Source organism: Culex pipiens, chromosome 2, assembly GCF_016801865.2.
Source record: "Culex pipiens pallens isolate TS chromosome 2, TS_CPP_V2, whole genome shotgun sequence".
NCBI lineage: Eukaryota > Metazoa > Arthropoda > Insecta > Diptera > Culicidae > Culex > Culex pipiens.
This window is the reverse complement of record NC_068938.1, coordinates 69,700,707-69,723,965: the sequence shown is the minus strand read 5'-3', so window position 1 is coordinate 69,723,965 and position 23,259 is coordinate 69,700,707. Positions and strand designations below refer to the sequence as shown.

At 34.4% G+C, this 23,259-nt stretch overlaps 1 protein-coding gene across 1 annotated transcript; it reads right to left on the bottom strand.

The window, feature by feature from the left end:
* Positions 1-3,682: 3,682 nt before the first annotated feature.
* Positions 3,683-21,788, bottom strand: LOC120416086 (uncharacterized). The gene is made up of 3 exons (XM_052707801.1): positions 21,277-21,788; positions 9,613-9,834; positions 3,683-9,553 (listed from the first exon to the last, which is right to left on the bottom strand). The coding sequence occupies exons 1-3, from the start codon at positions 21,277-21,279 to the stop codon at positions 8,534-8,536; spliced, it is 1,245 nt and encodes a 414-aa protein (XP_052563761.1). The 5' UTR covers positions 21,280-21,788; the 3' UTR covers positions 3,683-8,533.
* Between the last annotated feature and the right edge of the window lie 1,471 nt (positions 21,789-23,259).

The window sequence follows — 23,259 nt, the reverse complement described above, 5'->3', positions numbered from 1 at the left end:
AACAAAACTAGATGCCGCACAAATACTAAACAATAACAGGCATAATATAACAAATGACGATGCGGGCTAAGCGTGTGTGAGTGTGTTTTGTTGCGCGAGCGCGCACGTGTTCAAGCGGTACATGACTTGATTCGTGTTCGTTTTTTCGTTTGTTAAACATAATAGGCAAATTCGAGTATCGAATAGGATTTTTTTTTCTTTAAGAGTTTGAATATTCGTTCGTTCCCAATCACACAATGCTTGTTCACTTTTTTGTTGTTTTCCTAAGAGCTAAGGGCTACAGATAAAATAACGCGAGAAAAATAAAAAAAAACACGGTAAAAAACTTGCTACCAACTAAGAACTAGAATGTTAAGATACACGTATTTGAAGCAAGGTATTTTGTAAGTATGCTCTCTCACTATTTTTATTAACAGGCTTGTGCGCGATTCAATTTTTTTTCTCGTTTTCAACAAGCAAGTGGTTTGGTAATGCTTTTTCGTTTGCTAACATTTAATGGGGGTTTATTATATTTTTGTTAAGATGTTGTGAGAAAACAAGTAATGGGAAATTAAAGGAAAACTAAAACAAGTTCTTAAAAACAAAGACCATCACAGTTTAAAGAGGCAATTCTCGCTAATTGTTGAAGCGTCGAAAAATTAATCGTCACGTTGCGTTTTTTGGCGCGAAAACGAGGGGGAATTCTCGTTCGTTATTGTTATTTTTAGTTTGTTTTTTTTTGTTAACCTAACTAGAGTTATCTTAAGATTTAGTATTGTTTCGAATGTTTTAACTTCGGAAAGGAAATTAAATTTTGAACTCAGGAAAGTATAAAGAAGACACGAGAAGTGGTGGAACTGTTTTTTATTAAATAAGTCTGCTGTTAAAATAATTACGAAATTGCAATTTCATGTGGATGCAAACTTTGATTAATCAATCTAATTTTTGTGTTTGTAAGTTTTTAAACAATATGTACACATTGCTTGCGGAAATGAATTTAAAAAAAATATCAGAAGACTAGGCAAAAGTAAAATCCCAAGTTTGACACAGGTTATACAAAAAAATTATATTTAAATTTGAAATATTTTTGGAAATATTTAAAAACTTTTTTTCAATAATTTTATGCGAATTTTATTTATTTATTTATTTGAATATTATTGTTGTTATTTCATTTATTTCTGGCAGCTTTAACCTTCTTGGTCATTCGCTGCCCTATTTGAATGTATTTTTTTAAATTGGGAAACGGCATGTAAATCCATCGGGCACTCGAAGTTGGGCATAGCAACACATTGGTGTTCGATCACACTTCTTAAAAGCATTTTCAATCCATATAAAGGCCGATACGGAGCTCGGAAGGAACGCAAAACTTTTATAAAAAACTTAACAGATTTGTTTTTTGAAATTAAGTAATCCAGAGGGAAAATAATAACAATTATGATTAAAAAAACATTAAGGCAGAAAAAAAAATCAAAAGCTTTAAAAATTTTATTCCGGAATTTCGAAACTCAGTTTTGATTGAGATATACAAAAAATATTAAAATCAGAAATTTAAAAATACAAATGCATAAAAATTCAAAAAATTTAAATTACAAAATTAATATTTAAAAAATTAAAAAAATCCAAAAAATAAAATTTAAAAATTGAAATCAAAAGTTGTGTTTTCTATTGTTTATAGGACTTTTTCAAAACAAAAATCTAGAAATATCTAAAAATCTCAACATTAAAGAAATGTCACTGTAAAAAATAGTGCAGTCAAATTTTTTCAAAATTTCAAAATGAAAATTTACAATGTTCATACAACATCAAAAATTCAAACATTTAATAATGCTGAGTTCTTCAATTTTTGCATTTGTGTTTTTCATTTCATTTCAGCATTTTTAATATTTTATTCTTTTCCCCCCCAAGAATCTCAAGCGCGGTTTGTTAAAATTTTTTAACTTAAAGGCCGGGTGGTTTATGCACGCTCTCATGACTGCAATCAAATGATTGCTGTCACCGCAAAGCACCGCATGAGAAGAAAAAAGAGAGGCAGTGAGGGGGGAAAAAAGCGAGAGCATGTGCCTTCGTATCGTGCTCGGTTCCGTTCGCTTCAACTTCGTGTGCGTTCACCGACGGTCGTGATCGATGATGAATGCTTTCTTCTGTAAGTTTTTTTTTATAGTTTTTTCTTACTCTTGCTAGTGCCTTAGTTAAAGAAATAATTGTTCCTAAATGGATTATGATGCAACACACAGCTGTAAGGAACTCCAAAACTCTGTTATGCACTTCAAAATAACTCATTGTATCTTGATTATTCACCAATAAAACCGAATTGAATTGAAATTGAATGCTTTCTCATTGCCGAAAATCCGGCGACAAGGTTTTTTTTTAAGAAATTTTGAAGAAAAAATGTATGAATTGTTCTGGAATTACTTTGCCGGAATTAATTTTCATAAAATACTAAAGAAATACATTTAAAATGAAGTTATACAATTATACCTGAACTATTTTTTTTTCTAATCAAAAATATTTCAATCAATATCTTTACAAATGTCGAATCCACATGAAATGGCAAACGCACAATAGAGAGGCAATTTCAGAAAAAAGAACGAATGACTTGAAAAGATTTTTTTTCAGTGTGACAGCGGCACGCGAGAGAATGTTTCTAATTTAGACCTTCATTTTCATTCGTTGTGAGGCGAACAATTAGCTAAAAGTATTGTATTGAGCACACACGTTCTTAATCTTTAGCTGTTTTTTTTTTGCTGACTTTTTTAACGCACTATTTATGGATGATTTTGTTATTGGGTGGCTTTATTGTTTGGTAGAGTAAAGAAACAACAAAAATAATAATAAAAAGAAGAATGGTTGCTCTACACACACCCGCGCTCATCTTTCCACAACGATTTTTTTTCAGTTCTTCCGATTCCGATTTGTTTGTCTCATTTTGAAAAAGAGACCCGTCATTACGTTATATCTGTTAGGCATATATTCTTGTTCGTATCGTAAAGTAAGTGTTTTTTGTTGTTGTTTTTGAAACTCATGTCTATCTGGTTAAAAAGTTTTTCTTCTTCTTCGTCCATCTTTGTGTAGCGCTATCAAATCTTCGTGACAAAAACAGAACACTGACAAACAAAACACGCGCACATTTATCTATGATACCTAATGCTTCGTGGTTGTTTTTGTTGTTGTTTTTTTTTTATTGTTGGTGGTGTGATTATGTGCATTGATTTACGCTCTCTCATTTCCGTCTTCCTAATCGCTAATATGACTTTTTTGTTTGTTTGTTTTGTTGGTTTTTGCTTAAAATTCTACTACACTTTTTCTTCTTTGTTGTTAATCTTCTCTAGGAGAGCACGACGAATGTTTTAGAAACGGAGCTGCTGCCTGGCTTAGACAAGAAAAAAAAACGATTTTTTTTGTTTATTTGGAAGCATCTTTCCTCTCTCTCTTATTGTTCCCCATTTAGTTTTAAGTTTAAGTTTAGTTTTTTTTGTTGAAGACAGCTCTGAGCGGCTTACACGAATTTTAGTGTGAGTATTGGGTTTGTTTAACGACTTTTTTTTTCTTCGTGTGTGTCATCTTAATGATTACTTTTCAGACTAAATATCAAACACAGGGAGGAAAAAAAACATGTTTTCTTCTCTCAAGGAATTAAAAAAGTACTAGATTTTGGCATTGTCATTAAACTGCTTGCGTTTAGTCACAGAATCGTTCTGTGTGCTTTTGTTATTGGTTTTTCTGTGAGTCCCTGAAAATGGCAAGTAAGCTGAAATCTCATTTCTACGACCGACATCTGTGGGTGTGTGTTTGTGTTTAGGTTGACTCTGGTTTTCTATTTGGTGTGTAAGTTTGTAAGGGTAAAAAGGAAATTCGTCGTGACTCGTGGGCGTGAGCACTCGCTACTAATAATACAGTTGTTGTTTTATCTATTTGATTTCTTTTTGTTTTCGTACACTCACGATGATGCTACCTTTTTTTTTTACTAATTCTTACTTTGTTTACTGATAAGATGCACAGCTGGCGCGCTTCGTTTCGTTTGTTTAAAGCTCAAAACACACATGGTTGTTATTTGATTTTTTTTTCATTTATTTATTCGTTACAGCCAAGGTTGGTAATGATGATATTTTGACGATGGCGGTATCGCTGCCGTTGTCATCGAATCACGATTATTTCACCGGCAATAATTTACAAATTTGATTTAACTTTCGTTTTTTTTTAGTCCAAAACATTGAAAATGTCACAATCGTTTCTCAACTTCTTGTTTGAATTATGCAGTTATTCCCAAGCTCAATTCACAGAATCCTCTCAGCGGTAAACACAACGCAGTAGGGCTGTCCGCTCTAATTTTTATACTTTATTTTTGAGTTTACTTTAATGCAAATATTAATAATAGATTATTGATAAATATATGGCTCCATACAATTTTGCGCTGGTCATACAAAATGGGCGTGTAAATATTTAAAAACTTGTATCTTGAAAGAGATTTACTGATCGACTTGGTGTCTTCGGCAAAATTGTAGGTTATGATCAGGACTTTATAAAAAGGTATGCGGAACAACAATTAACTGATGTTTTATTTGAGTTTTATACACTAAAATTTGAACTCTCAAAATAAGCATTTTAAAATTTGATTTTTGGAAAATAATTGTCAAACAAATTTATCAAAAAATAGTGTTCGATACAGAATTAAATTTGCAATCCAAAATGACTTTACACATGTTTGATTATAGGTGCACCGTTTTGAAGTTAGACATTTATTATTTTTTTAATGTCAATGATTTGCAATTTAAAATACTTTATAAAGGAAAAAAAATGTTTTTGCCTTACTCACGGAGGAGAGGCTATTGAGTTTTTGCAGCGCGACTGTGTTTCAAATGTAGGTGGCGCCAAAATGAGGTTACTTGCCTAAAAGCGTATGCCTTTCTGCCGGATTGAAAAACAAAATCGCTTATTTCTCATGGTTCCCTGCATCAATCTTAATGAAACTGGTTGCAAAAGACGAGAAAATTTTTTTGCTTTAAAATAATGAACATCATTTTTTGAGCGCGCAAAAATTTATGACCTTTTTCTTTAAAAAACATGTTTTGGAACACGAAAAAATGAGTTTCCCCGTATATATCAATGAAATAAACAGTTATATAGTTGATAACAGATGTGTTAACGTATATTCAACAATTTTTATTGATTTTTAACAGACTTTTTTGCCAAATAGTCCAAATTACTATCTTTTTCTAAATTTACAGTTTTCTCATAAAAAAATCAAACAAATATTGGAAAGTTGTACACCAAATTGTTGGAAATATTTTTTATCATCCGAATCCGGCGCTTTTGTTCATAGGTGGCGACATGTGTCTTTTAGCTTTGCTGCATATCCTCTATAACATCACTCGAAAAATTAACTTTTCAATTTGACCTACTAAACCCATTTTCATTAATACTTATCGACTCAGAATAAAATTCTAAGCAAATGTCTGTTGTTTAAAAGTTATGATAAAAATACTATAAAATGCCGATTACAACAAAGGTGATTTTTGACACTGAAAATCGAACCAATAGATTCCGAGATATCGCGAGTTGTAAAAAGAGGACGCCCAATGACTCGATCTCGAGCTCGACTCGAGGCTTGAGTCCAAATTTTCACTGGGCGTATTTAGTAACACTGAGAAAATCCATTATTTTCATAATATTTGAACTTTTGAAGGATTAATCTAGGCCATCAGCAGTTCGACCCACAAGCAAAAAAATAAAACAAAATTAAGGAATTTTCTCAGCTCTTTAAAAGGTAGGTATTTTTAAATTAAAAAAAAAGATCATTTGAAAATAAATAAATAAATAAATAAAACTGAGACTGCCTAAATATAAAAACTTGCACAATATAAAAATATGCAAAGTAATTTTCGATTGCAAATTTGGTTTAGCATAAGATTTTTTTTAAAATAATGTTTGGCCATTTTTAATATTTGTAAAAAATTCAATTTTTCAAACAATTAAATCTACACCATTAAATCTATACCAGATTTTACACTATTCTAAAATCTAGCGCAAAAAATACATTTTAGTATCCTAAAACATAAAACAATTTGTTTTATGAAAAGTCCTTATCACAACCTACAACTTTGGCGATGGTGCTTGCTTTCATCAAGAGCTGAATAAAGGAGGTATTAGACTATGACAAATAAACAAACAAAATCGCCCTTTTTGACAGTTTGCCTGCACTTGTTCGCAGAAACGTCAGCCTGCATAGATTTTGCTTTGTTTGCGAGTTTGTTTTTTTTTTCTATTTGTCATAGTCTAATACCTCCTTAAGTGAATTTCATTCAAATCTGACACAATTTGCTCCATTTACCCATTCCTGAGTATTTACTGACAGTGATATTTTTTAAAAATATGCAATAAAAATGGCAAACAAATGCTTTTGTATAAATAACAAAAATAACAGCATTATTGGACCAAATTTTTGTTCAAAACACAGTTTATACACATCTGGAGTTTTTTTTTTTTTTTTTTTAAAGGTCCAATAAACCAAATTTCCAATTTTTGCTTTTTGGGTGTTTTTGAAACCGCCTTGAGTCAGAGGTATTAAAAAACACCCAAAAAGTAAAAAACTAAAAATTTGGTTTATTATTATACCTTTCCAAAAACACTCCAGATATAAAATCACAAATTACCAGCTTTTCTATTTTTACTATTTGTTTGAAGGACACAAGTTTTTTATTGAAAATTGAAAGCACGGATTTTTTATAAATAAAAGCAAATTTTTTGATCCATATTAAAAAATTTTAAACATTGAGATTAAAAAAAAACCGACAGCTTCCAGGTTTGGAAATATGACTCTTGTTTTATGTGACTTTGCCTATGTTTTTTAAAAGTTTTTTTCCAGGGGTTAATTTTTGCTGTGTTTTTATTTAAATATAACGGAATCGACGTAACAATATCATTCTATTGCAGTAATGATATCATTATATTGCAGAAAGTTTGAAAAACGCGCAAAAAATGTTAAATTAGTGGTAGAATGGTGAAAAAATACTAAAAAGAAAAAATATCGGAAACAAACATAAACTGAACAAGCAAAATCCAAATAAAAATACTAAAAACTAAAAAAACATAAAACAAGATAAGTAAAGATTTTTGTAGAAAAAAAGTGGCTCAAAATTACCTTCTGAACAAGGGAAAACCCAAATTTTGTCATTTTAATTAGTGAAACAGATTTACGAACAGCATGAAAAAGAATATATGAAGAAGGTTCGTTTTTAAAGGCTTTCCTTTTTTCTTGATTGTTTTCGCTGCTTCTGCTGCCGCTTGAAATTCATTTCTTACCAGTTGCTTTTTTCCCAAAAACCAATTCTGTTTTTGACAGTTTTTGACATTTTCAAAGGGTTTGTTTTGTTTGGTTCATTTTAGTTCATAATATAACCACCGATGAAATTACCGAGGTTCGCCGACAATCTTCATCGATCAACAACCTTGCCGCTCACGGTGAGCCCCTCCCACGTGCAATAAAAACTGTTGTTTACATTTTAACTTTATTGTATCTCGCTAGATCGCTCTCCAGCCGCCTCTGCTTTTTCCGCAATTCTCTTCGCATTTGGTAATAAAAAAAATACAAACACACACACAGATTTAAACGATATTCTCCTAACTGTTAAAAGATTTCTGGGATGGAAAACGATATTTTCACTTTTCTTTCTAGCTTTACTTCAAGGCTGTGCCGTTTTTTTGTTTTGCGTGTGTGTGTGTTTATGTTAGTGATTAGGGTATAATTAAAGTATTACGTTTTCAAACTTACAGTTTCGCGCGTTTCGCCTGACGTTTTTCGATCTTAAACTCAATTTTTGTTTTGCGTGATTGACTATTATGAGATCCTTGCTCGTGCTAATTTTAAATCTTCTTCTTTTTCTCTCTTTTTTTAAGGTAAAAAACATTCTATCATGATATTTCTCCTCTCACACAAAATAGGACGAAAACTGGTCGATTTTTTGCTTTGCTTGTCTAACTCACTAATTGGTTGCCCTCTTTTGTATTGTTTTCTTTCGTTTTTGTTTTGCTTTGTTTCGTGGGGTAATTCGACACATACAGAGAAAAAAAAATAGAGTGATTAAATACGGCTAGCACTGATAGTATAAAAATGTTAAGAGCTTTTAACAATGTTTTTCTTCTTCTTTTTGGATTCTGATTGGAAATAAACAGTCGATAATAATAAATAACTAAAATTCAACATTAAATTTTCTTAAGCAAAGGTCAATTATTCTAAAAAAATATATCTGCCTGAGCGCGCGCGCGAGCGCGCCTTCACGGGAGGGTTTTATGTATAATAGTTACAACGATTTTGTAGGCTTGCAGTGTTTAAATATCTCGTAAAGGTAAACAAAAAAATATGTAATGTTTGTTGTTGGTTCAGCAACCACACTCGACTCCTGCTCCCTTCGCTAATTGCCTAATGTCGCTTCCGTAATAAAAAGTAATAAAAACGCGTATTTTTGTTTCGTTGGAAATTTTCGCCGCGGTTTCCCACACAATAGCCGCGTGCGCCGTCAAAGCAACTCAAAGAGGGAATACTCACGTGCACGGCGCCTTACATCATGGTCTTGTAGTAGGCAAACATGTTGCTGTTGTTGGCGGAACCCTTGCCGTTGAAGTTGGCCAGGCTCTGGTTGGCGGCGAGGGCAGCGGCCATCGCGTTGAAACCTCCGCTCGATTGGCCGTAGCGCAGCTGGGCCTGCTGGTTCTTGGAGAAGAACTGCTGCTGCTGGTAGTTGTTGAACTTGCCGCCGCTGAAGTTGTTTTGGAGTTGCTGCTGCTGCTGATATGTTTTGTGGTTGTTGTACGTGCCGGTGCTGCTGCTGCCGAGGAAGTTGGCGCCTCCGCGGTTGGAATCTCTTCCAAAAAGAGGGGCCGTCGCGATTGCGTTGTTGCCTCCGCCGTTGCGGAAATACTGATTGCCGAACGTCTTGCTGTTAAATGCATTGGCCGCGGCGGCGTTCATCTTATCTCTACTGTTGGCAATACTATTCAAGTTGTTCCACTGGAGTTGTTGTTGCGGCTGTGGCTGCTGTTGCGGGAAGGCGGCCGCCAAGCTGCCCTGGCCCATGGTCGCCGTCGGGCCGCTGCTCGTGAGGGACGTCCCGTTGACCGGGTAGCGGAAGTCGCACCGCTTGCAGCCCACCATCGTGTACTCCTGGATGTGGCCGTTCGCGCCCAGCCGGTGGTACTGCGAGCGATTGTCCAGGAAGAAGTGGATGTTGTCGTTCTCCGGCAGCTGGGCAAACTGCAGCCGGAAGTGGTTCGGCGCCGTCAGGTTGTCCATCAGGTTGAGCACGTCGCGCCCGCCCAGCACCAGCTTGCACTCCTTGGGCGGCTCGGGCAACTCCGGCTCGTCCACTTCCACCACCTCTTCACTGCTCTCCTGCTCCGACGAAGCGCCGCTGCTGCTTTCGCTCTCGGACGACGACGACAGCGAAGATCTCGCTGACGATTCCGAGCTGCTGCGCGACGAGTCCTGCACGACGATGGTCGTCGCCTCCGATGGCAGCGGAGAGCTGGCCGCGGGACGGTCCACTTCCTCCGTTGGAGTTGTCGGTGGCGAGGTTGACTTCTACAAAGCAAAACCAAAATCATCATCAAACTCAACAAACCTACCCCCCCAAAACTCACCTTCATCTCGTCAGAGTCCAGCGAGCTGACGCCACTCGACTCGCTGCCCACCGGCGACACCAGCTGCTGCTTGCTCTTGTTGTGGGTTCCGGCTGCTGCCGCGGCCGCCGCCGCCATCACGCCCCGGCAGTCCACGCTCAGCGGCGAGATCGGCGACAGCAGCCCGAAGCCGTCCATCAGGTCGGCGACGGTCGTCAGCGGGACCGCAATGTTGAGGGCCATCTGAAAAAAAGGAACGCGGCGCACACAAATTTAGCGTTGCAACAAGTGAGAGTGGAAAAATTTGCGCGACGCGCTGATAAGAGCGCTAATCACAACACAAATAGTAGGCCACCAACACAAAAAAAAATCAGCAATCAGCAAAATTCACACCGAAAGAACTTTTTTTTTCCTTCGATGAATGAAAGTCATTTGCGGGTGGTGACGGACGAATAGAGACAGACAAAAAAAATGCAAAACAGCAGAAAGGAAATAAAAATAGCCAATGATTACGTTGGCAGAAACAAAAACGAACCAAAAAAATTAAAGCAAGAAACAAAAAAACATGCCAAGGCAAAGATCTCACCTCCACACGAAAAGGGGATAGCGCACAGCTTGCTGTGGGTGTGTTGCGTACGCGTGCGAAAGTATGTTAGAACAGTGGGTGGCTGACGATTTGTTCACCAATTATATTACCGATATTCGATGTTTTGATGCATGGTGTAGATATATATATATATATATATATAAATATATATATATATATATATATATATATATATATATATATATATATATATATATATATATATATATTATATATATATATATATATATATATATATATATATATATATATATATATATATATATATATATATATATATATATATAATATATATATATATATATATATATATATATATATATATATATATATATATATATATATATATATATATATATTTATATATTTATATATATATATATATATATAAATATGCGTCTTTTAATTACGAAAATTTTGGTACCCTTACATGTATAGGTCATCGCTGAAATTTTCAAGTTATCGCAGTTTTAGTGAAAAAAGTCGATTTTTTCCCGTTTTCGTCATTTTTCCATTTTTGCGCGTGGCGCGTCGAAAAACCCAGTTTTTATTTTCAAAAAATCGTATCTCAGAGTATCGAAAACATAACTTCACCATTTTTTGATATGTTATGTGAAATTTTCCGAGGAATCCGATAAAAATATTTTCAGACATATGCTCTTTGGTCCCGAGACCTTCAAAACAGCATTTTAAGTTTCCATACGACCTTTTCAAATGTTAAACTAGGTTTTCGAAACATCTTACTATTTTTCCCAAATAGCCAAACTAATAACCTTTCTTTTGCGTCTAAGACAGCTAAAATCGGATGAAATGGCGCGGAGATATGATTTTTTGAAAAAAGTGGTTTTTGCGAAAATCAACGAAAATTGCCATTTTTTGGACCACCCTAACACGGCGTAGGTCACCCTAATGGCCAAACAAAAAAATACGGGTCTAATTATTTCGGCCAAGGAACCCCCAGAAAAATTTTGAGCCCGATCGGAGAACTTTTTTTTCGAATCATGCTGTTTTCGTGGGGAATTGCTGTATATATATATATATATATATATATATATATATATATATATATATATATATATATATATATATATATATATATATATATATATATATATATATATATATATATATATATATATATATATATACAGCAATTCCCCACGAAAACAGCATGGAAAAACACAAAAGTGCTCGGATCGGGCTCAAAATTTTTCTGGGGGTTCCCTGGCCGAAATAATTAGACCCGTATTTTTTTGTTTGGCCATTAGGGTGACCTACGCCGTGTTAGGGTGGTCTGAAAAATGGCCATTTTCGTCGATTTTCACAAAAACCACTTTTTTCGAAAAATCATAACTCCTCGCCATTTCAACCGATTTCAATTGTCTTATACGCAAATGAAAGGTGATAAGTTGGCCTTTCAAAGAAAAATAGTAAGAAGTTTCAAAAATCTAGCCTAACATATGAAAAGGGCGAATGCAACTTTAAAATGCCATTTTGACGGTGTCTGGACCAAAGAGCCTATGTCTGGAAATAATTTTAGGGCGTCCAAATTTCCCGGGTTTTGAATTTCCCGGGAAACGGGAAAAATATTTTAAGAATCCCGGGAATTCCCGGGATCCCGGGAATTTTTTGAAACAGTCATAAAACTCTATTTTCATTATATTTGTTATGTTTTTCAAACTTAAAATCATGGAGTTAGCTCAATCATATTAATTGGTGCTAATTAGGGTTAGTGAATTTTCACGATTTCGCGGACAGCGTGAAATTGTGAAATTTCTCATTTTCCGCGGAATACTATGAAATTCAAGGAGTTTTTGAATCAATGCATAAAAATAACAAACTTCAAAAAATATGTAATCCACAAAGTTTAAAATGTAAATTTAATTAGTATTCAATTGAAAAAAGTGATATAAACTTTTTGAACTCTTCAGTTGAATACTAAAATTAGAAGGGAAGCATTTAAAATAGATTTTTAACAACATTTATAAGAAATGAATGCTCTGAATAAATAATTGAAGTAAAAAAGAAAAAGTTCAGCATCGGAAAGTAAGTTTGCAGGGATTTAGGCGAATGAAAATTTTATTTTAAGCTTTTTTGTTCTTTAAAATTGTAAACAACCCAATACTTCAAATGTTTAGTGAAAAAAGAAGTGCATTCAAGTGAAAACAAATGCATTTTCCTGAATTTATAATCACTTTAAGCACGATTTGGAATTTCCATATATAGTTGAAATCTCAGATTTTTTGAAAACTAATAATATCGTCTTCAGGGGTGAGGATGGGTCTGGGGGTTGAAATACGACAAGTGCTGGATAAAACAAGTTTTACAACAAGTTGCTTATAACATTTTTTGCAATCCCGAATAAACGCCTTTTGAATATTTTTTTTTAAATAAATTAACCGTTAAAATAAAAAAAAAATGTAATTTTTACTTATTATTACTAGTGCGTAGAAATATCAATCTTTTAAAATCATATAAAATTAAATAGGAAATATTAAAAACACTAGGCATTTTGCAGATCGGTAAAGTAAAATTTTAACAGTTTTCTCTAATGAACCAAATTAATGCTGATCTATGCCGAATAAAAATAATAATGTTTGAAAATTTTCCACATCAAATCTGAATTTCCAGAAATTTGTTTTTTTTTTGAAATTTTTAATTTCGGGAATTCCCGGGACAAATTATAGAAAATCCCGGGATTCGGGAATTCCCGGTTTTGTAAAAATCCCGGGAATTTTGTCCCGGGATTTCCCGGGATGGACGCACTAAATAATTTTATCGGAATCCCCGGACATTTTTACATAACATACTAAAAAATGGGAGGAGTTCATTAACAGGATTCCGAGATATGATTTTTTGAAAAAAAAATCCGTGTTTTCTGACGCGCCGCGCGCAAAAACCGGAGAATGACGAAATTGGCAAAAAATCAACTTTTTTCACAAAAACTGCGATAACTTAAAAATTTCAGCGATGACCTATACATGTCTGGGTACCAAAAGTTGCGTCTTTTAATTACGAAAATTTTGGTACCCAGACATCTATAGGTCATCGCTGAAATTTTAAAGTTATCGCAGTTTTAGTGAAAAAAGTTGATTTTTTGCCAATTTCGTCATTCTCCAGTTTTTGCGCGCGGCGCGTCAAAAAACACGGATTTTATTTTCAAAAAATCATATCTCGGAATCCTGTTGATGAACTCCTCCCATTTTTTAGTATGTTATGTAAAAATGTCCGGAGAATCCGATAAAAATATTTCCAGACATAGGCTCTTTGGTCCAGACACTGGCAAAACGACATTTTAAAGTTTCATACGCCCTTTTCATATGTTAGGCTAGATTTTTAAAACTTCTTATTATTTTTTTTTGAAAGGCCAACTTATCACCTTTCATTTGCGTATAAGACAATTGAAATCGGTTAAAATGGCGAGGAGTTATGATTTTTCGAAAAAAGTGGGTTTTGCGAAAATCGACGAAAATGGCCATTTTTCAGACCACCCTAACACGGCGTAGGTCACCCTAATGGCCAAACAAAAAAATACGGGTCTAATTATTTCGGCCAGGGAACCCCCAGAAAAATTTTGAGCCCGATCCGAGCACTTTTGTGTTTTTCCATGCTGTTTTCGTGGGGAATTGCTGTATATATATATATATATATATATATATATATATATATATATATATATATATATATATATATATATATATATATATATATATACATATATATATATAATGAATAAAAGATGGAAGTATCTCACTTTTCATCATAAATAAACAAATATGGCTTAAAACAACATATCTTGACTTTTTTTTGATAAGGTCCTATAAACAAATGTAAACATTGAGTGTATCCCGCTTACTCCGATGGACTTTGACATAAGGTGTGAAAGGGATACACTCAATGTTTACATTTGTTTATAGGACCTTATCAAAAAAAAGTCAAGATATAAACCTAACAGACTTTGAAGCCCATTTTTTCCTAAAATGTGTCAAAAATATAAAACATAAAAATTAAAAAAAATATTTTGATGCAAATTTTTGCCATATCAAAAAGGTAAACAGTTCACCAAAACAAAACAATAGATTTGTTTACAGTTTTTGATAAAACCACTTATTTTAATTTAAAAAAAAAAGTTGTGTTATTGATTTATTAGGGAGCGGCCGTGGCTGACTGGTTACGGTGTTCGCTTTGTAAGCGAATGGTTCTGGGTTCGATTCCCATCTGCTCCCAACGAGAAAGTTAAGAACACATAAAATTTGAAATGATGAATATGAACGAAAAATCAAAGTCGCTCGAGGCGGGGTTCGATCTTCCGTCCTTTGGATTGGTAAGCAAAAATGCTAACCACTAAGCCATGACGACTTGATGAACGTGGACTGGAATTAGGAATATTGTTACAGAGAGCGAGTTGTGGCGCTATAACCACGGCAGTTAGTGTCCAGGGCATTCGTGGAAATACAATGTCCCATCCCAGAGGGTCCCGGAGTACCAAACCTTCTTAGCATGGTGCTCCCAACGAATACAACCAAATCTCGGAGCGTATGGTGGTGTGTCCCCACGCTTCTTCCTCCCCTGTCGATTCAGAATTGTGTTGTTGTTCGAACACTCTGTGCTCAAACTCAACTCAATTACGAGTCATCTCTGCGATACGGCTTTACGCAGTAGGCCTGGCCGCTTTAACGCTTGTGATGTTTCAATGCATTCTAATGCAATGGCGCACTACAAATGTTAATAAATGACAAGAAGAGTGCTAGGCGTCATCTAACCTAAGGCACGAAGATTGGCTGCGCTAGGGTCTGATTAGATTAGATTAGATTAGAAATGTTTTGTTATTGATTTATTATTTTACATATAGGGACCATCCATAAACCACGTGGACACTTTTTTGGGAATCTCGACCCCCCCCCCCCTTCATGGACAATTGTCCATACAAAAAAAATCTTTTTTGTATGGAGCGTGGACAATCGCCATACCCCCCCCCCCTCCCCTAAAGTGTCCACGTGGTTTATGGATGGTCCCACAGAGAAACCTCTTTTTACGCGGTGGCGTTACGCTTTTTATTCTGTCGATTTCTCTTAAACCATACAATATTTTTGCAAGCTTCGAAAAAAACTTTTGTAGATCGGAACAAAATCTACAAATTGTTTTTAAAAGATGAGTAATTCTCTGAGCAACTCTCTACGAAATCGGCCGATTTCGACAATTTTTATTTTTTGTATTTTTTTATTTGGCTCAAACTTTGTGGGGGCCTATGACCATGACCAAATAAACTATTTTGTGTCATTGGTTAACCCATACAAGTCTCCATACAATTTTGGCTGAGGCCCATACAAAAATGGTACGTAAATATTCAAACAACTGTAACTTTTCAGTGAATTTTCTGATCAATTCGGCAAAGTTGTAGGTACTGTTAAGGACTATTGAGAAAAAATAGGTACACGGAAAAAAATTGCAGATTTTTCAATAAACTTTTTTTTCACAAAAACTAAATTTCCCAAAATACGTATTTTTTTGATTTTCGAGATTTTTTTTATTGTTTTAGGGGACAAAAACACGCAACTTTTGAAACATAGAGAAACATGGGCAATAAATCTGACGCCGAGTTATAAATTTTTGAAAAAATAGTGATTTTTGGAAAAAAATGAAATTTCATGCAAAAACAACTTTGAAGTAATTTTTTAATGTAAAATTGAATTTGCAATCAAAAAATACTTTGCAGATTTTTTGATAAAGGGCTCCGTTTTCAAGATATAGCCATCGAAAGTTTGATTTTGGCGAAATATTTGCAGTTTTTCGATTTTTAAAAATAGTGACCATGGGTGGCCATTCATAAACGACACATTCCGCCGTGACGTTGCAACGCTTTGATTTTTCTTTTTTCAGTATTTCGGCTGTAACTAAAAAATACATTGAAAAGGTACATATGTTATTACAGATTCGGAAAGTACATTAAATTTCCTATAAGAAACAATGTTGAAACATCATTTTAAGCGAATATTCTATTTTTGAGAGGGGAATATGTAGCGTGACGTTGCAATGCGTGACTTTTTCTCAATCCTGACCCAATTCATGTTTCGCCATTAACTCTGCTCTGTTAAATGGCAAATTTGGAGTTCTTCTTCCATTTTTAGTGTAAAATTGGCCAACAAATCGAATGCAATCATTAGTTTTTCGAAAAAATCAAACCTCGATTTTTAAAGACCATTAACATTTCGTGACGTTGCAACGCACTGTTTTTGAAAACAGGGTTTTTCGTTGCGTTGCAACGTCACGAAATTTTAGTTTCAAAATAAATCATAGTTTTTGTTAGTTTGAGCAACTTCAGGTTATGATTTTATTATAAGACATTAATAGACAGTACAAGGACATGTGAATTGATTGGCCCGCCCATGTTAGACCCCCCCCCCCCTATACCGCTTTCACAGTAGCAGTACGATATACGAACTTTTCCAAGCATTTTCAAAGTAAAAAAAATATTTGTATTATTCCATTATCACGAAGGACAGCCCCCCCCCCCCACTCCCACCTCCTCTATCCATGTTATGGGGCGTCCATGCATTACGTAACGCCGTAATATCAAGGGGGAGGGGGCGGGGTTCGAGGATTTATACAAAAAAAATGTATCGGAAATGTATTACCAGGGGGTGGAGGGGGTCTAAAAATATAAATGTTTTGTTACGTAATGCAAGAACGCTCCCTTAATATTTTAATCGTTTTGGGAAATTTACAAAACACGTGGAAGTTTTAGAAGGGAGGTATGGAGCTTCAAGTTTTCAGGAGGGCAGAAATTTATAACTAAAGTGCCCATATCGTTTGTTGATGGCCCCTAAGGGGTGATCTGCAAACAACGTAACTTATTTTGTTGACTTTTGTGCTTTTTAAATTAAATTTGAGGAAATAATAAAACTGTTTACCTGCGCAACATAACATGTCTAATTGCGAACAACTAAACATTGCATACAACTTATTTAGGTAAGGGTTCGTCCAACAACAAAGTGACAAAAGTTTGTAAAAAAAACAATCGAATCACGTGATTATTATTGTTTGGTGAATTTCACCGTAATTTGGCCTACATAAGGGTGTGCGATAAAAAAATCGTTGCGTTGTATTAGAATGAACCCTCACATAAATCAGTTTATCATAAAGGGGCCATCCAGTAACCACGTGATTATTTTTTTGAAAGTTATAGAATTTTTCCCCATTGTGAACATCGGTCTATTTTGATTTACTCAACAAGTTTTATAAAATACCTACTTTTTTCGAGTTGCTACAAACCTAAGTGACGGAATTTGTGAATGACCCATGTACAATTTTTCTGTAAATAGGCTCGGAAACTTTATATAAAACATATATAATATTTATTATCCTTTGATCTCCAACAATCAACTACGCATACACCTTTTTTGCCATGTGACCAATATGATTTAAAATTTCGTGACGTTGCAACGCAAACTTAAACCTGTTGTAACTTTGGATCTAGACAACCAATTTAGTCGCTCTAGGTTGCATTTGAAAGCTCTTTCCAAGTACAAAGAGCATCCGAAATATCAAAATGATTGAATGTTTAGTTTTCTGTTGACATAAACAACTGTCCCTTTTTCGTGACGTTGCAACGCAATAAAATGGTAAACTTACACTAGTTTGAAAAAATACTCTACTTAAGATAAACTGTAAATCCATGACATTTTCGTTTAGTACATCTAAAAACCTACAAAATGCATTTAAAAGAATAATTTTTGGATTTTATTTCGCTGAAAACCAGGAGTTTTTAGAAAAATGTTTTAAAACGCTGATTTTATCACAAATTGTTGCATAACTTAATCAACTTGTACATAATGATATTCAAAAGTTCAATTAATGAAAACCAGTCACGGCGTACTAGCAGAATTCTAGAGGAGTTCGTACAGAGCAGGATTTTCTTACAGCATTCTAGCAGAAATGTTCCACCGTTCTAGCAGGATGCTGGCAGAACCAGCTCTGCTAGAATATTTCGTGACCGGGACAGATCTGCAGCTGAGCTGCAACCTCTTTTTTGATGGCGACAACGAACGGTGTACATTCTTAATTCTACGACGGGAGAAACAACCCTACTCCAAACCGTAACATTTCACAGTAGATTGCTGTACATTCGAAGGTAGATAGAGACGAGCAATTGATTTTGCTATCAGTACGAAATACACGATCGTAGAGTACGCATTTGTTTTATGCCCTACACGCCGCATTTGATTTTGGAATAAAGTGTTATGACCCCGCAAACATTTAGACCTTAGACGTATTTTGTGCTGGTCCGAAACGATCGATCGCGCATGATTTTGCTAAGTGGTGTAAAAATCGGGACTTAGACTTAGAGTTTGCCCGATTTTACTGCATCCTGGCCGACATGGCGAAAGATTGTAAAACGAACGGATAATGTTGAAGATTTATGGTCTGCGAACCAAAAAAGGCTTGTGACAACCCAAGCCCGCAGCAACTGTGGATACGATACGATAAGGTATGGTGAAACCAGTTCAAAAAGAAGAACTTCGGTCTCGAACTGGACGATAACGAAGACTTATTGATGGCAGTCCTTGGAATCTTGATATTCATGGTTACGTCGGTTAATAAGAACGGAAAAATTCCCGTTTCATATTAGGGGAAGGTGGGGCAAGACGACCATATGGGGCAAGAGGAACAGTCGCTCGTAAGGCCGTAATTTTTACAATTTTGATTATTTCCAGTATGAGGAATTGTTGCTAGCAATGCAATTAGCTGATTCTACTATCACATAACCGCCAAAACGACGTAAACGCCACGGGGCATAAGATTGAATGAAGTTTTTTCATAACCTTTGTTTCCTTATAATATTTGGAAAGTACAAAATAAGGCTTAGGGTTCGTTTTAAGGCTCATTTTATCAAAATGGTATTTTTTCCTAGATCAGTAGTGTCCCTACCAATGACTTGCACCTATTATAAAGTATGATTTATCTTTTGGTTATTTTTATAGAGAGCTTTTAAAAAATCTTGTTCAGGTGGGGCAAGTGTACCATATGGATTTTTAGTATTGAAAAAAATACGAATTGCTGCAGCAACATATTTTATTGGGAAAAAATACATAAAAGTTCTTAAAAACTGATAAACAATCGTTAAAAATTGTCCATACACGATATAGTAATATCATGAAAATTTACTATTTATCATCTAAGTAATATTTTTTTCGTAAAAACGGTCAAACTTTAGTAAAATATTTTTTTTAATCTAAAAATGAAAGAAACGTTTCAAATACATCCTAATCTGATGTATCTAAGTGATAACAGTCCAATTGTTAGTAAATTAGCATGTTGTTTCATGCATTGTTCCTCAGTTGAGTAGAACGTACGAAAGATCAAAAAATTTAAAATCAATTTTTTACATTAAAAAACAGATTTTTGTAAAAAACTTGTTCTATCAAAGTCTCAGTCAAGACCTGGAATAAGATGATTCTAAAAAATCCGACAGATTTTTTAACGTTTTGAATGGGTTATAACGAGCATTTCCTTAGCTTGTTACACTTGCCCCACTTTCCCCTACGGCAATCGAATCGATATCGATATACTGAACTCGAGACCTGAACCTGGATTTAAGGGGCCAATATGTGCGGAAAACTTCGAGGATGTCGAAAAATTTCTCGGATATGATACGGTACCTACTACTTCTTAACAATTCAGGCGGATATCAACAGCCTCAGACAAATGTACCATGAGTACGTCGCAGAAAAACAACTTTTGAATATGATTACTACTTAACAGTTTTCCCAAGACCAGGTCGAGATATTCTTTGGTGGAAGAAAAGGACATCGAGAGAAAGGTGGTGGGCAGAGCTCCTTTGGAAGACAGTTTTTTGACGACGAATTTATACAAGTAGGTATTATGATCTGCTGGTTATTTGTACGGGTATCCAAAAAAGTTGCCCGGGCATTGTTGACGTGAAGATAATTAGGCCGGTCCTAGCGGGTTTCGAGAGAGCACAAGCCAAATCTTCTCAAAACTGTGATGGAATCCTATCTTTATTTTAGACTTACGAGATCTACACTGCCGTTCTACGCATAATTGTCCCATGGTCAAAAAAGTGCAACTGTGAAAAACGCGATTGAAATTTTTCAACCGATTTCTGTGTTTCTACGCATAATTGTCCCGTGGGTTCCTATTCGCCCTATGTGTCCCTAATCGCCCCATTCAGCAGTTTATCATCCTTATTTGTGATTCTCTTGCTATACAACAGGTAAACAAGACATAATGCTTAGTAAAACTAGTGATTCCGTGTAAGAAAATACTTGGTTGGAAAATTATGCGTAGAAGTTCAACGATGGGACAGACAGACTTGGTGTTGTTTTTGATGAGTTTCCGAACAAAGTACCAGATTTTATGTGTTTTTCTTAAAGTACACATCAGACTAAACTTAAAAATGGTATAAAGTCAAAATCGTCAAAAACTGACATGGGACAATTATGCGTAGAACGGCAGTACAGTAAGCAAGGACTGCAATCTAGAATCTCCATCCTCCCTAAGCTTAGCAAGATAGTGCATTTTTATGGAATAAATCAGAATTCGAGACATTCGACATCCACATTGTAACTTTTGTTAAACAATCTTTTAAATATTTTTTTGTTTTACAACAGTTTCAATAAAACAATAAAAAATGTCTATTAAAAAATTCATGACTTGTTTTTGATATTCAACATAATTATCAGAAGAACACAAATTATCCTTCGTACAATATCATGCCATCTATCCTAGAAAGATCCTTTCCCGCGATAGAAGAGCATCATCATCGTCATCTGTTGCCTTCTGCCATCAGAAGGAACCATGTTGATGACGATCGCCCAAGATAAACCACCGTGTGAGAGTGCGTGTGTGTCGGTGTACGTTCGAACCCAAATACCGATAGAAAAAGACACACCGTGTGTGCGTGTGTGTCGGTGTGTACGTCGACGACAAAAGGAGGAAAAGAAAAATGGTCGTCGTCGTTCGAAAGTGAAGAAAAAAGAAGGTTCCACACTCGCATCGGTTCTTGAGGCGTCATTCAACACGTGTCACACCGGTGGTGGGTTCCGGTGGCCACTCACCATTTATGGTCGATGCTGCTAGCTCGCTGGGACAATCCTAGAGAGGGTGGGAGAGGAAGCAGGTCCGGTCCTCACGCACGTTCCGAAAGCTCCAGTTTATTCCTGTTTTTACGCGGCTGCTTCCGTAGCTTCGTGTGGTGCCACTTTTCTGGTAGCAGGTTCTCGCGGTGGTACTACTCTGTTGCCTTCGCCAGCAACGGTCCGGGGGGGAAGGAAACGGGCACACGGATTTTTGGTCGAGGATTTTCTTTTTCTTCTTTTAGGAGGATGTCTTCCTACGTTTTGATTTTTGCACTACTTTTGCGTTAAAAAATTTGCGTCGTCGACACTTTCGACCACTTTTCCGCGCTGGCGAGGCTCTGGAGCTTTTTTTTTCACGGGCTATCACGATCCGTACTATTTTACGCACGCACGAATATCTGGAATTTTCCTACTACGCTTTTTTTTTCTTCGGGCAGCGATTTCCCAACTCGCAGTTTCGACTTCTGACTGATTGTGTGTTTGTCGTGAAAAAAGTACGGCCTAACTGTCAGTGGTGCCGGTATTTCGAACTGAAGTCTGTACGGCGCCGATTTGAAACCTTGAAGATGTCAAAATGGTGCAGACTTTTTGGTGATTGTATTTAGCATGATTTTAATCAATCAATAAAACAGAATGAATTTGGTTCAATTTAAAACGTTAAAAACCTTTTTGAAATCACAAAACTAACTTCATAAATGGCACGAAATTAGTTCGATTCAGACTTTGTACCGATTAATTCTCATCAGCGTACAGATTTTGATTGACGTTGTGGTTGTGTGACTGCAGCTCAACAGCTGCGTTTTTTGTGAGTGTTGATTCTTTCAATCTGGATACAAAATGGCTGCGTTCTGTCCTGTGATGATTGAGGAGAGGTAAGGTTCCTAAAATGATAAAGGTAAAGACTAAATTATGCCAAAATACTTAAAACAATTATAAATAAATACATAAATACAAAAATACAAAAATACAAAAATACAAAAATACAAAAATACAAAAATACAAAAATACAAAAATACAAAAATACAAAAATACAAAAATACAAAAATACAAAAATACAAAAATACAAAAATACAAAAATACAAAAATACAAAAATACAAAAATACAAAATACAAAAATACAAAAATACAAAAATACAAAAATACAAAAATACAAAAATACAAAAATACAAAAATACAAAAATACAAAAATACAAAAATACAAAAATACAAAAATACAAAAATACAAAAATACAAAAATACAAAAATACAAAAATACAAAAATACAAAATACAAAATACAAAAATACAAAAATACAAAAATACAAAAATACAAAAATACAAAAATACAAAAATACAAAAATACAAAAATACAAAAATACAAAAATACAAAAATACAAAAATACAAAAATACAAAAATACAAAAATACAAAAATACAAAAATACAAAAATACAAAAATACAAAAATACAAAAATACAAAAATACAAAAATACAAAAATACAAAAATACAAAAATACAAAAATACAAAAATACAAAAATACAAAAATACAAAAATACAAAAATACAAAAATACAAAAATACAAAAATACAAAAATACAAAAATACAAAAATACAAAAATACAAAAATACAAAAATACAAAAATACAAAAATACAAAAATACAAAAATACAAAAATACAAAAATACAAAAATACAAAAATACAAAAATACAAAAATACAAAAATACAAAAATACAAAAATACAAAAATACAAAAATACAAAAATACAAAAATACAAAAATACAAAAATACAAAAATACAAAAATACAAAAATACAAAAATACAAAAATACAAAAATACAAAAATACAAAAATACAAAAATACAAAAATACAAAAATACAAAAATACAAAAATACAAAAATACAAAAATACAAAAATACAAAAATACAAAAATACAAAAATACAAAAATACAAAAATACAAAAATACAAAAATACAAAAATACAAAAA

Excerpts from the sequence above, each read along its gene's own strand:
- LOC120416086 (XM_052707801.1), bottom strand. Across the intron at positions 9,554-9,612 it reads TGGACTCTGACGAGATGAAG|AAGTCAACCTCGCCACCGAC; the intron begins GTGAGTTTTGGG and ends TTTGCTTTGTAG.